This window comes from Hoplias malabaricus, chromosome 6 (genome assembly GCF_029633855.1).
Source record: "Hoplias malabaricus isolate fHopMal1 chromosome 6, fHopMal1.hap1, whole genome shotgun sequence".
In the NCBI taxonomy this organism is placed as follows: Eukaryota; Metazoa; Chordata; class Actinopteri; order Characiformes; family Erythrinidae; genus Hoplias; species Hoplias malabaricus.
In genome coordinates, this window is record NC_089805.1 from 39,027,380 (window position 1) to 39,039,766 (window position 12,387).

The 12,387-nt window shown below is 39.4% G+C and overlaps 1 protein-coding gene across 2 annotated transcripts; it reads left to right on the top strand.

Moving 5' to 3' along the window:
- The first annotated feature begins 1,036 nt into the window (after window positions 1–1,036).
- On the top strand, window positions 1,037–12,061 carry ppp1r10 (protein phosphatase 1, regulatory subunit 10). 2 transcript variants are annotated; one of them, XM_066674236.1, is made up of 18 exons: window positions 1,037–2,973; window positions 5,980–6,092; window positions 6,217–6,303; window positions 6,407–6,542; window positions 6,631–6,682; window positions 6,859–6,945; window positions 7,048–7,179; window positions 7,322–7,427; window positions 7,528–7,631; window positions 7,755–7,858; window positions 8,197–8,356; window positions 8,598–8,741; window positions 8,838–9,084; window positions 9,197–9,272; window positions 9,379–9,600; window positions 9,696–9,837; window positions 9,967–10,329; window positions 10,420–12,061. In XM_066674236.1, exons 2-18 carry the CDS (start codon window positions 5,986–5,988, stop codon window positions 10,542–10,544), a joined length of 2,394 nt encoding a protein of 797 aa, XP_066530333.1. In that variant the 5' UTR covers window positions 1,037–2,973; window positions 5,980–5,985; the 3' UTR covers window positions 10,545–12,061. The 2 variants fall into 2 exon arrangements, with proteins under 2 accessions (XP_066530333.1, XP_066530334.1); XM_066674237.1 differs by having other exon boundaries at window positions 1,037–1,461.
- Window positions 12,062–12,387: the final 326 nt, after the last annotated feature.

Below are 12,387 nucleotides of genomic sequence, written 5' to 3' on the forward strand. Positions count from 1 at the left end.
CTTGTACTGTAGAATTGTACTTTTTATTGAGGAGACGAATAACAAAGCACAGTAAAATACAGTGAATTTGGAAAATATTGAGACTACTCACACTGCCTTTTGTTTTTACCAAAACTTAACAAATGACAGTTGAAAACAGTGAAAATACACAGTAATATAATTTATTACATATATGACTGAAACCCAACTGAAGAACGTCCGAGTGTATTGCTCCTTGGCCGTATTTTTTAATAGGGGCTAGTCTGACTACATTGAGAAATTCTGGGGAATACATGATTTCAAAGATTAATATTGGTTTCTAAATGTGTTGTTTAACATCCACCAAAAAATGTCATCTTAAAGTTTTAAAGTTGGCCAAGCCTGCTTGTTGTGCATTATAACTGATTAGGAATTATGCACATGTTTATAACCGAAACTAGAAAGTTTTTGACACATGGCGAGGGATTGTCCTTGTTGAAAAGAGGAAGGTCGTTTCGAGAGAGAGAGAGAGAGAGAGAGAGAGAGACAGAGAGAGGGAGGGAGGGAGAGAGAGAGAGACAATGGATATTGAACGAATCGACTCTTGTGAATTGATTTTTGCAATAATAAGTGGAACAAAATGATTCATACGTCAACTGAATCTGCAGTATAGTGATATAGAAATAAAAGGTGTTGGCCAATACCATTATATGTGTATTATTCCGTTTACATACTTTCTTAGTCACACAATTCAAACGAAGTTACAACATTATGGTATCAAACATATTGATGATGACCGTCGTCTCCTTCATTCCGTAGGAATCGATTCATTGAACCGAACCAAACAAAATCTTCTCCATAAGGCATGCTTCTCGTGTCACGAACGCACCCGAATGCGCGTTCACGTCATAGCGCATAGCAGCCCTATGACGTAAAACTCGTCAGGACTATAAATACCGAGTCCCACCCTTCTAGATCATTCCTGGATTTGTCTGAGGTAAGTGTTGTCACGGTGGTGGATTTCACAATTTCGAATAATGCTTATTGTTATTTTATGATTTTTGGCCCATATGTTTACTTTGGATTTCATTCCCGACGAATGTCAACGAACTGTTGGTGTCTTGGTGGATTTCCCATTGTTTTTCAGAACATTTTTCTAAACTGCGTATGTACTTTTTCTTTTGTTTCAGGTCTGAAACGGCCTCAGTGAAGATCTGGCGTCGAGGATTTTTCAACTGTGTATGAAGACCAAACCCCCCAAAACATGTTTTTTCTGCTCGAGTAACGGACATTTGCTTTTTTCTGCTCCAGATTGTTCAAGAAGGAAATGCTAGATTCTAGCCACCACAATCCCGCCCATTAAGCCATTTTTCAGCCAAAAAAAGATAAAAGTTAAAATACATGACAGTTTAGGCTGTCTTATACTGGTCTGAAAATTGTTGCTGTTTAAGCACAATATATTAATTTATAGGTACCCGAGACGCAGAGGAGAATTATAAAATAGTAAGTGTTTATTTTCAAACAAATTTGAATTGAAATTTTAACTAAATTTAACGAGTTGTGTGTCTTGAATGATAATTTGGCAAGTTTGCCGTTACAGCCGGCAAAAATTGGACAATGAGAATTTTCAGCTCATATTAGGAAGATAAGACAGCTAGAGCATGAGCTCACACCGCAAAGTTAGCAGCGGCGGAAAGCCCTGTTTCTCTGTGTGTGTGAGACGGAGCTAAAGTCCAAGTAATGAAGGAAAAAGTCGAGCAATAAGCTAGCGACTGCTCCTCATAAGCAATCTGTACATAAAGATTGCCTCAGCGTAGCCAGGATGAATGGATTTGGGCACTAAAAGGAGCTCATTGGAACATTTCAACGCAATCTACACATAAAGATTGCGGAGATGGCGAGTGGATTTATTCCGAGTGGGATGAGTTTACGGGGGGCTGAAATGCAACATTGTATCTTTGTGTCGTTTTGTTACTGGCGATTCTTAGCGAGTACAATAAAACCACATACATTACTTATATATGGCAGTCTGGATATAAAGATTGCGTTTGTGTGTATTAACGGGACGCTTGCGGTGAAATTTAGCTCTTATGTGTCTAGTAGGACAGCATTGTTTGTGTAGTCGAGTTTGCTCTAATATGGCGGACAGGTTGTCGTTTGCTGGTATCACTTCGAGCAAATGGTGGCTGTTTGAGCCTTGTGTACTCGTTCAGCTCGGTTGTTTCGCGGTGTCTTAACCATACCCAGACAGAATGGTCTTATTTTAGTGTTTTACGCGACGGTTAAAGGAAGTCGGGTGTACAGTGTGGCCAGTATTTGCTCTTTACTCTTCTGCTTTTTGTGTTGTAAAATGGCGCCCGGGCTGCTTCTTCATCATCGCCATTCTCGCTAGAACAGGAACTGTTTTAAAAGGGGGAGGGGCGGAGCTTGGATCCAGCTCAGCCAATCGGGAGCTTTAGAGTTCACGCCTTGGAACACTGGTGACTGACAGATGGCGAAAGCACCAGCCGTCCCTAAAGCAGCAGCTGCTCCGCGTACAGCGAATAACGGGGCTAAACACCGGAGTACTGTGGTTAGAGTGGAAAAATACTGTCTTGTAATTGAGTTAATCCTTCGTGTTTATAGGACAGTACAGCAATATAGGAAGTAGAAATCGTCTATAACAACCAGGCTTTATTTTATAAATGTATAATACCCCCCTCCCAAGTGAAACGGATTTATGTTAAAGGAATGGGGGGCACTACCAGGTCATTAGCTCACTAATTCCTTGTTTCTTTTTTTACTTGTTTATTTTTTTAAATAATGAAAACTTTTCTTTATAAACAGTTGGACTGTTTGATCAACAAGACATCTGCATTCAATGTGTACACTACCAGATTAACTTACATTTGTTTTGCATTTCTTAACTCTGTAAAGTTGTGACGCATTTTCAGGAGTTGTGTGTAATGTTCCATGTAAAGGAGTGCGATTCTGAGTACTGAGACTATAAAAACTTCAACTACAACACTTTCACGGGTAAGACCTAACCTGATTTCCTCACACGACACCTCTTCGATTACGAATTACTTCATTAAAATATATTTACTTCCTCTAAACGTCGTCTTCTCACCGGTATCGGAACCTGAGCGAACGTCAGGGTTTACAAGCACTGAGTAATGATGCATGCTGTGCTTGAGTGCGTAATTGAAAACCTGTAACAATTATAGTTACAACTTTTTTTTGCGTTTAAGTCATAGCCCCGTCACTATGTTGTTGCCCGTGCCTGTTTTTTTTTTTTTTCCTTTTTTCTTTTTCCCTGGCACTGCAAATGATAGAACCTAAGTCTTGACCCAGTGTGGATTTGACGGATCTTCGTTATGCTGGGACTGAGCCGAAGGCAGATTTTTAAAGTGCACCACTGCCCCACTGTGGGCGGAGCAACACCACAGCGCTCCTCCTCAAATTCCACCCAGCTCGTTTTTCCATTCAATTGCTTCCCCAGAGGGCAGCAAAGGGGGGTGTTTGAGGGATCAGGAATCTTCAGTGGTCACTGGAGTCCCATAGGAATTACTAACTCAATTAAGTTTTGTGTCTTTTGAAAGGTTTTTGGCAAAGAAATTTACATAATTTCCTTCTATCCCAAATGTAGTTGATCATTCCAGATAATTGGTATCAAGGTTGCTTCTTTAGTAAGTAGCACACTAAGACTAGCACACTTAAGTGTACCCATTTCTAGATAAGAACACAGTTCCACCTTGAAAAAGACAGTTAAGCTCAGTACACAACATTAATATTTATTTGAGCTTTAACATAGCATTCATTTGAATTTAATCTTTTGGGTTTTGTTTTTTTAAACACATGTTTTTTTTCTTTTTTTTCACCTAAAGTACTGATAAATTATTAAACTTGTCTGTAACACACTGAGCTGCTACTTATATGTAATAAAGTGTATTACTATTATTATTATTATTATTGATAATGTTAGTTGCATTAATCTTATAAGCTTGAATGGGAATCTAAAGAAGCAAACATCTCGTAGCTGATTGACTATATTTGAGGTAAGAGGTGTACACGTGATATACTTTCCCCATTGTTCCTTTAAGATAATTTCTTTAAGATAAAATTAATTATTTATTATTTATTTTTTGTTTACTTATTATTTTATTTAGTTCTGCCCCTTTTGGGTTTGCCTTTTAGTAATACTTAACGTAAAGGCCCTTTGGCCCGGTTCTTAAAAAGCTCCTCTGGGACCCCCAGGCAGTCCTGATGAAAATGTGGACCGCCTCGGTGGCCCCAAGGACAAGTGTGAGAAGCACTGTTTTAAACAACACCTGATTTGATTTACTCAGTTTCAACCACATGATGGCGACACAGGACAATTATTTAATAATGATTTTGATAAATAAAACAATATCATGTCCCTTAAAATATAACTAAATGTTTACTTATTGCATATATATCCATAATACGTTCTTATTGCCAGTGAATTCATAATTCAGTTGTCATGACTGTAAAATATGAATGTTTAATATTCCTCAATGGTGAAATCTTAAAAATAACAGATCTATAAGGTGAGAACTGTGGTTGCCTTTCTAAAATAGTTTTACTACTGTCTATATGTGAAATGTCTGATCGGAGATGGACTAATTAATGTACACCTTATGTTTTAAGGTTCATTATTCCAGTGTATGTGTTTCTAATTTGTCAGATCAGAGTCAGTACTTTTCATCTGTTACAAGTTTCCCAAAGCCATTTGAAACTTATTTTAAAATGAAAGCCATTTCTGTATCACATACAAACATCAGTGGCCTCAAGCATCATGGTCAAACTTAATTTATTTAGTAATAATAAATGCAGTATTGCATAGCTTACAATTACTCTCTCCAGTGCTTTTTTATTTGTAAAAGTACTCTTCTTATCTCTTACATGAAATGTAATGAAGTATGTGGACACATTAATTTGTAAAGCTTTTTCATTGTTAATGCCACATTGTAATTGACTGTTGAAACTGAGCATGTAAAAAGAGTATATACATTAGTCTGTAGTGTGTGTATATACACTCTCAACACAAATAAACACACACCTTTAGTTTGGACAGCAGGTGGTTGTTGAAGCATTGTCATAATACATATTCAGACAGCTTTTTTTCCCGTACATATGTCAGACTATTAAGTGGTATGAACCTCAAAAACAGCCTCAATGCAATTTATTCTATCCTTTTCTTGCATTATTTTTCACAGCTTTAGGTGAATGCCACTAACGTTATCATGTTCATAGTTTGTATATCCAAATTCTTTCTACCAGCGGAAGTCAGACTTGCGAAAAATTGCATACATCTTCTGCATCATTTTCAATAGTGTAGTGTAATTTTACTGTGACATTTTTAAGTCTCTTCATATCATCTAAGGCTTGGTCTATTGCATCATTATGTTTGGCCATTAATCAATTGTCAAAATGGTCTTGTCATATATAAATAAATGATCAAGGGCTCCTGTTTCAGAGCAAGATAATACACTTTTGTGAATTCTACTGCCAAAAAACATGACATCAGTTCATGCAACATCACCCAACTGCGAGTCTTCCTTGTGCGATTTGTTTGATTTGCTGCTTTATCTAGAACCATGTCTTAGATTTGCATGAGGTGTACTGCTAATGCACTGTTAGGGACTTGGTTAACAAAAAGCCTTTCATCTACGCTAGTTGTGCAGGAGGGATATTCGTACCTACGTTGTGATCTAATAGGAGATTTTGGTATTTCTTGGCTCAGGAAGTGTCTGTTTTTATGTTGCTGAATATCCTAGAGACTTGTACTCAGGACGTTGGAATGGTTCTACTGAAATTGGTTGGTTTTAGTTCTTGTGTATGTTTTGTTCCAATGAGCTCCCAATAAGAACTTGCCCTTGACAGATAACATGAAATAGCCTATTGGCAGTGGTAGTGATGGCCCAAGTAATACATGTACCACTCATTCCTTACTGACAGAATACAGCAGTATGTATGTTTATAGACATAAACAACTCCTGTTCTCTTCTTTTTGTCTAGTCTATAATGGCGGTAGGCCCGGTGGACCCCAGGGAGGTGCTGAAAGAAGTTGGGGCTCTGCTTGGGAAGGATGGAGAGCTCCGGAGCTTGGAGGGTGTTGCCAAAGTCTTCAGGTAATATATGAAAACGTATACATAGAGATTAAACTATTTCCATGAAAATACTTGACATTTGAAGGAAATTTATGTGGTTGCAATAATCCTAATCGTGTATTTTATATCTTAATCATTTGAACAGTCTCATGAAGGCTTCCCATAAAATGGTCAGCAGGTGCATGTATTTGAACATCTTATTGCAGACGAAGTCTCATGACATTCTTAACCGGTATGTGAACCTTTTCACTGTAGCTTTCAGTGTTTGTTTATTACTTAAAACAAGTTAGTATTACTTTTTTTAGTTAATGCCAAACCCCTATACTGTGTTACAGATTTATCCGTGTGGGAGGATACAAGCTGCTTAACTCTTGGCTGACATATTCAAAGACCACCACCAATACGCCTCTGCTTCAGCTTATTCTGCTTACACTACAGAAACTACCCCTTACCGTGGACCATCTGAAACAGGTATCACTTAACTCCAATGCATTAAATCTGTTCTCCATTGTACCGTTTTATTTTTTAATGTGTTTACTTTTTGTACTTTTCTGTTTAGAATAACACAGCCAAGCTGGTTAAACATCTCAGCAAGAGTGGAGAGACAGAAGGTAAAAGCAAAATCTAAGATATAATCCCATGAGTGTTTATAGAAGTGATGTGCGGTTTCCATGTAATTGAGCCTTAGTAAGGACCTTGGTTTGTTTATGGTGTAATGGCTTTCTCTTGTATATTATCATGCGTTTTATCTTTGTTCACTAATATTTAATTTTGCTTGTTCCTACAGAGTTAAGGAAGCTTGCGTCAGTGCTTGTAGATTGTTGGATGGCCATTATACGCTCTCAGAGCATTTCTAGTGGCACCTCACCAAATGGTATTTATTTGTTCTCTGTTTGTCTTCATACACAGTATGTGGTTCTGTCCTGTAGTGGAGTTTGCCACAAAAAAAATTACAATCCATTTGTTTGCTTTTTAGACAAGAAGCGTAAGAAAGAAGACAATAAATTGCGTCTTGAGGTGAAAGCTGGGGAGAAAGGAGCAGATGAAGAAAAAAAGAGAGAAAAGCCGAAAGCCCATGCTCCCAGCCATGCCAAAATTCGCTCCACAGGTGCGGTTCCCTCTTTTATTGTGTTAGGATCCTTGTAATGTTTTTTTCACTGGTTACTATTCTGATTAATAATGTTATGAACATGTAAGGAAATTGTTAGACATTTCTGAATTTTATTTAAGAAAATGCATTAATTCAACAGGCTTGGAAGTGGAGACCCCAACAACCATCCCTGCTAAAAAGCCACCTCCTGTCCCACAACTTGGTGATAAATACAACATCAAACCAGCAGTTCTCAAGAGGCCTAGGTAAATATATATTTCCTCAATTGCTTGACTAGCATTTGGTATTTAAAGGCTTCTGTTTCTTCCTAAAAAATTAAGCTTTAAACTTTGGTATTCCCACTAGTTCCTCCATGTCAGATGCACCTCCAGTGGAAAAGAAGTACAAGCCTCTTAACACCACCCCTAACTCTACTAAAGAGATTAAAGTCAAGCTTATACCTCCACAGCGTAAGTGAACTGTTTTAAATTCTATAGTTTTTTGCTTTGTTATCTATTGGTTTTTAAAACTGTAATTTCCTTCACTTTATCTGCTGTAAATTAAACAGTATGACTGTCTGTCTGTATTTTTAGCTATGGAAAGCCCTGGCTTTCTGGATGCCCTTAATTCTGCACCAGTGCCTGGAATAAAGATCAAGAAGAAAAAGCTTAAAGCAGCATCTCCTACATCTAACAAGGTAAGATGTAGTGTCTTTTATTGATTCCTGGTGTGAACTGTGGAAGAAATAATTTGAAAATCTTGGCTTCATACTACTTCATGTTACTTCAGTAGTGTAGTCATATTAATGCTATTTTAGAAACGTGTCATTGTTACAATTTTTATAAGTTGATTTTGGCGCCATCTAGTGTTGAAATATTTTCTGACATTTTAACGTTCTTAAAAGCACTTTTTGGGGGGATAATTTGCAGGTCTTGTTTTAATGAGTCTATATTTTGGATAGTTCTGGTAAATATTAAGATAAAACATGTCTTTCCTAATCCTCACCATGTCCTACTTTTGTTTGTCCTGCCATAGCCTTGCCCATTTGACAGCAAACCTCAGACATACACCAGTGCACAGGCAAAGCCTTCTTCCCCAGAGGCTTCTGCGTCTCAGACCCCTCCCCACGAGCCCCAAGACATGGAACAGCCAGGGACACCTGTCCCAACAGAAGAGCCTGAGGCTATGGACACTGGTGAGTTTCTGTACCTCAAGCAAACACTTTGGGGTATTTATTTATTTATATTAATTGTAATGGCCATTTACTTAGTAGTAGTATTTTCCACTCAGAAACAAGTATTTATTATTTTGCAATATATATGTATTTGTTTATGTATTTAAAAAAAAAACAAATTTTGTTCCCATCTTTCACTTCATCACAGTTCTCTAAGCCACAAAGTAAAGGAATTAAAATATATTTCGGGTCTTTCTCTTAGGTGATAAGCCCAACGCTCTTTCAGAGCCTCGTGGAGAGGAAGAAGGTCTGACAAAGAAAGGGAAGAAAAAGAAGAGTGTTCGCTGGGCGGAAGAAGAGCATCTCAAAGAGTATTTCTACTTTGACCTGGATGAGACTGAAAGAGGTAAGTATTAAACTGTTTTGCAGCAGCAAAACATCCTTTTGAGTGGAGCATTTGTTTAATGAATAATGAGTAACATCCTCTTCCTTTCATTCTTAGTGAATGTAAATAAGATTAAAGACTTTGGTGAGGCGGCTAAACGGGAGCTGATGATGGATAGGCACACGTTTGAGATGGCACGCCGTCTCTCTCATGACACCATGGAGGAGAGGGTGCCCTGGACACCCCCACGACCTCTTAACCTTTCGGGGAGCCTGGTTATTCCAGGGGCCAACAGCAGTGAAAAAATGACGCAGAGAGACAGAGAGATGGGCATCCTTCAGGAGATCTTTCTCAGCAAAGAGAGGTAAGTGACTGTGCTTATTGTCATGTTTTCTTTTTTTAAATCAGTTACTTGTATTAGTTTAGAATTTTTGCTCTGTGGATACATAATGTAAAGCTTCTCCTTGTACTTGTAGTGTCCCAGACAGCCCCCATGAGCCTGATCCAGAGCCTTATGAACCTATGCCACCACGTCTCATTCCCCTTGATGAGGTATGCCTCCTTAATTTAATATTTATTCACCAACGTTGCTAATATTAATTCAGAAAAAGGTCTTTTACACAGAGAAAGTGTAACTTTATTTTCTGTGGTGCCTCAGGACTGCACAATGGTGGATGACAGTTACATGGAGCCTCCTGACCCTGATGCTCCGGCATGCAATTACCCAATACCACCCCATGAAGGATCCAAGCTGCCCCCTGTTCTGGCTAATCTAATGGGAAGCCTTGGCAATAGTAGTCGCAGCCCTCAGACCCAGGGCAATGCACCAGCTCCTAACAATCCAGCGGTGAACGTACAGGAACTGCTCAGCTCTATCATGGTACGTGAAGTAGTGTTAACCAGTGTTGACATTTTTCCTTTTCTTAGGTTTTTTTCTGACTGAGCTGTTTGTCTGTGATGTGTTGGGTTTATTAGGGTGCACAAGGTTCTAACCAGTCTGCAGAGGATTTGATAAAGCAGCCAGATTTCTCTGACAAGATCAAGCAGCTCTTGGGCTCTCTTCAGCAAAGTCAGAACCAGAATCAGAATCAAAACCAACCAGTCAATGCTCCCCAGAGTGAGTCTTCTAATTTGATAGAATGTAACTATTAATTTACTCATTTAATAGTTAAAACTGTCACTTTCCTGGACACTATTAAAAATTGTTTGCAATTCTCTCTCACTCCCGCACCCCACTTTTTTACAGTGAATGCAAGTATACTCGGCCACGGCCCAGGCATGAACATGAACAACATGAACATGCAGGTGCCCATAAATGGGGCCTACCCACCAAACAAGCCCCCCAGTGGCCCTCACTACAACCACCCACCTCCTCCTCATGGCCACGGACCGCCTTTTAACTCTGGAGGTGGTCCTCGCATGATGGGTCCTCCACCTGGACCTCAGGGCCGTGGAGGAGACAACGGCAATTACTGGGGAGAGGAATCCTTGAGGGGAGGCCCACACCGTGGCGGCCACTTCCATCGAGGACGAGGAAGAGGTGGAGATCAAGGCTTCAGGGGACGCGGAGGCCGAGGGGGCCCCAGAGGGGGACACAACAACATGGGTGGTAAGTTGATCTAACACAAAAGTCATGTTTTTACTTTAAATTTTACAAACGGCATCCAATATATATTTATGTTCTCTACTCTTTCCATAGACATGTCACAACGACCTGTTTGTCGCCATTTCATGATGAAGGGAAGTTGCAGATATGAAAACAAGTGTGCGTTCTACCACCCTGGTGTGAATGGCCCCCCGCTGCCACCTCAACATGGGCATTAGTTTGAATGTCTCAAGACTCTTAAAGAAGCATCCACACTCGTGAACTCCGTCGTTCTCCTCTAATAAGGGGGCTGCAAGACAAAAATGAGCCTCACTTGACTCGGAGGAAGGATTATTTCAAGATTGGCAGGGCAGTACAACTTATTCCTCTTTAGTGTTTACAGCTGCCTAATCTGCGTTGATGAAGCACGACCAGTCTGGCACTGAACTTAAACTGATTTGCTCATCTTTATGGAGCTTAAAGCTAAAACTGGTTCAGAGAAACACTCAGCCCTGTGGTGACTCTGTGGAGTCAGTGGAGAACATTGACACTGGCAGACACAGGATCCTCCTGTGTAAATAAAGACTTGTAAGCGTGATCACTTGTGTAGATATATATTTTTTTGTGATCACATGTACTACAGTGACTTAAGACTGCTGAAGATTGTGCTCACCCCACTCACTCGATATGACCACTATGACTGCCTTGATTATTTTCTTTGTTCCCACGGTACACTTATTTTGATTGTGTTTTGGCACACTACAAAACCTCAGAAGACTTAAATATTTTCCCGCAAGTTCTCAATTACAAAAGAGGAAAGATTCATTGTTTTAGTGTTTGCTTTATATCTTTTTTTTTCCCTTCACTTGAGAAGCACCTTAAGTCTGTTGCCACAGCGCCACAGTTTGCTTCCCCAACTCCCCCGCCTTTAATCTTAAAGCCAGTTTCCCCGTCAGGTCCTCACTGTCCTGACTGAGAAGAAGCTAGACTCAGGCTCCTAAACTGTGTCCGGCTTAAAATCCCCCAACCTGTTTGAAACACGTGTGTGCGAAGAATATGCATCGGACTGTGTAAGGCATAAAGTATCTGCAAGTTTATCTTTAATGAACTGAATGCAGAGTTGTAGGAACCACATACATTTTTATCCACTAGATTTTGAAACACTTTTGAATAATCTGCTTGAGCCTCATAAACCAAACTTATTTAAAGAAGAAAAAAAACTGCTGATGGGTGTTGTGACAATCAAGATGATAGTTCTGTTATTTTTCAAGCGATTTCTTCATTCAGTGTGTGTGTGTGTGTGTATGAGAGAGAGAGAGTGTGTGTGTGTGAGAGAGAGAGTGCATGTATGTATGTGTGCACATGAGAGTCCATGCAGTCACTTTCTCAACTGTGAAGCACGACTATGGAGTCTGGCTGTGACTCATTTGGGTTGCATTTAGTCGTGCATGTCCATCAGTGTTTGACTGAGCCTCACCTGGGCTTGGAACCACGTTCTGGGCCAACGTTATTCAAAGTGTTTTCTGTGAAAACAGTGGCCTATTGTGTCTCTTGTGGGACAACTTTTTTGTTTTTGCTTATTTTTTATGTTTTTATTTTCATAGACATCTAATGATGATTATTCTTCTTACTTCTATCCAAATGAGGTTTAATATGTGTTAGAGACATGTGTGTCTGGGTCAGAGTATAGTGCATAAACACACATTTATAAACATACAAATATCTGTAAAAGGTTTTTTTCTACATGTATTAATAAATGTTATATAAGTTATTTATTGTGTGGCAGACTGAGTGCTTTAATCACCCTGGTACTGAGGTTATGATGTCAGACACCTCATCCCTTTTTGCAGTCATTGATAAACCCTATCTATTCATTAATGTTCACTCTCCCTAAATGGATATTTACTTTCTAACCTCCAACAACCACATTGTATCTAGCCAAGCTACGTTAGAGCTCTGCACCTGCCAGCTGTGTTAGCCATTAGATTGTTCTGAATTGTCCTGCTTCCCCAGTCAGGCCCTACCGTTTCCCCTCCTCTCCGGCACATCCGTGTTCTCAGGGCGGGACTGAGCAAAGATGAC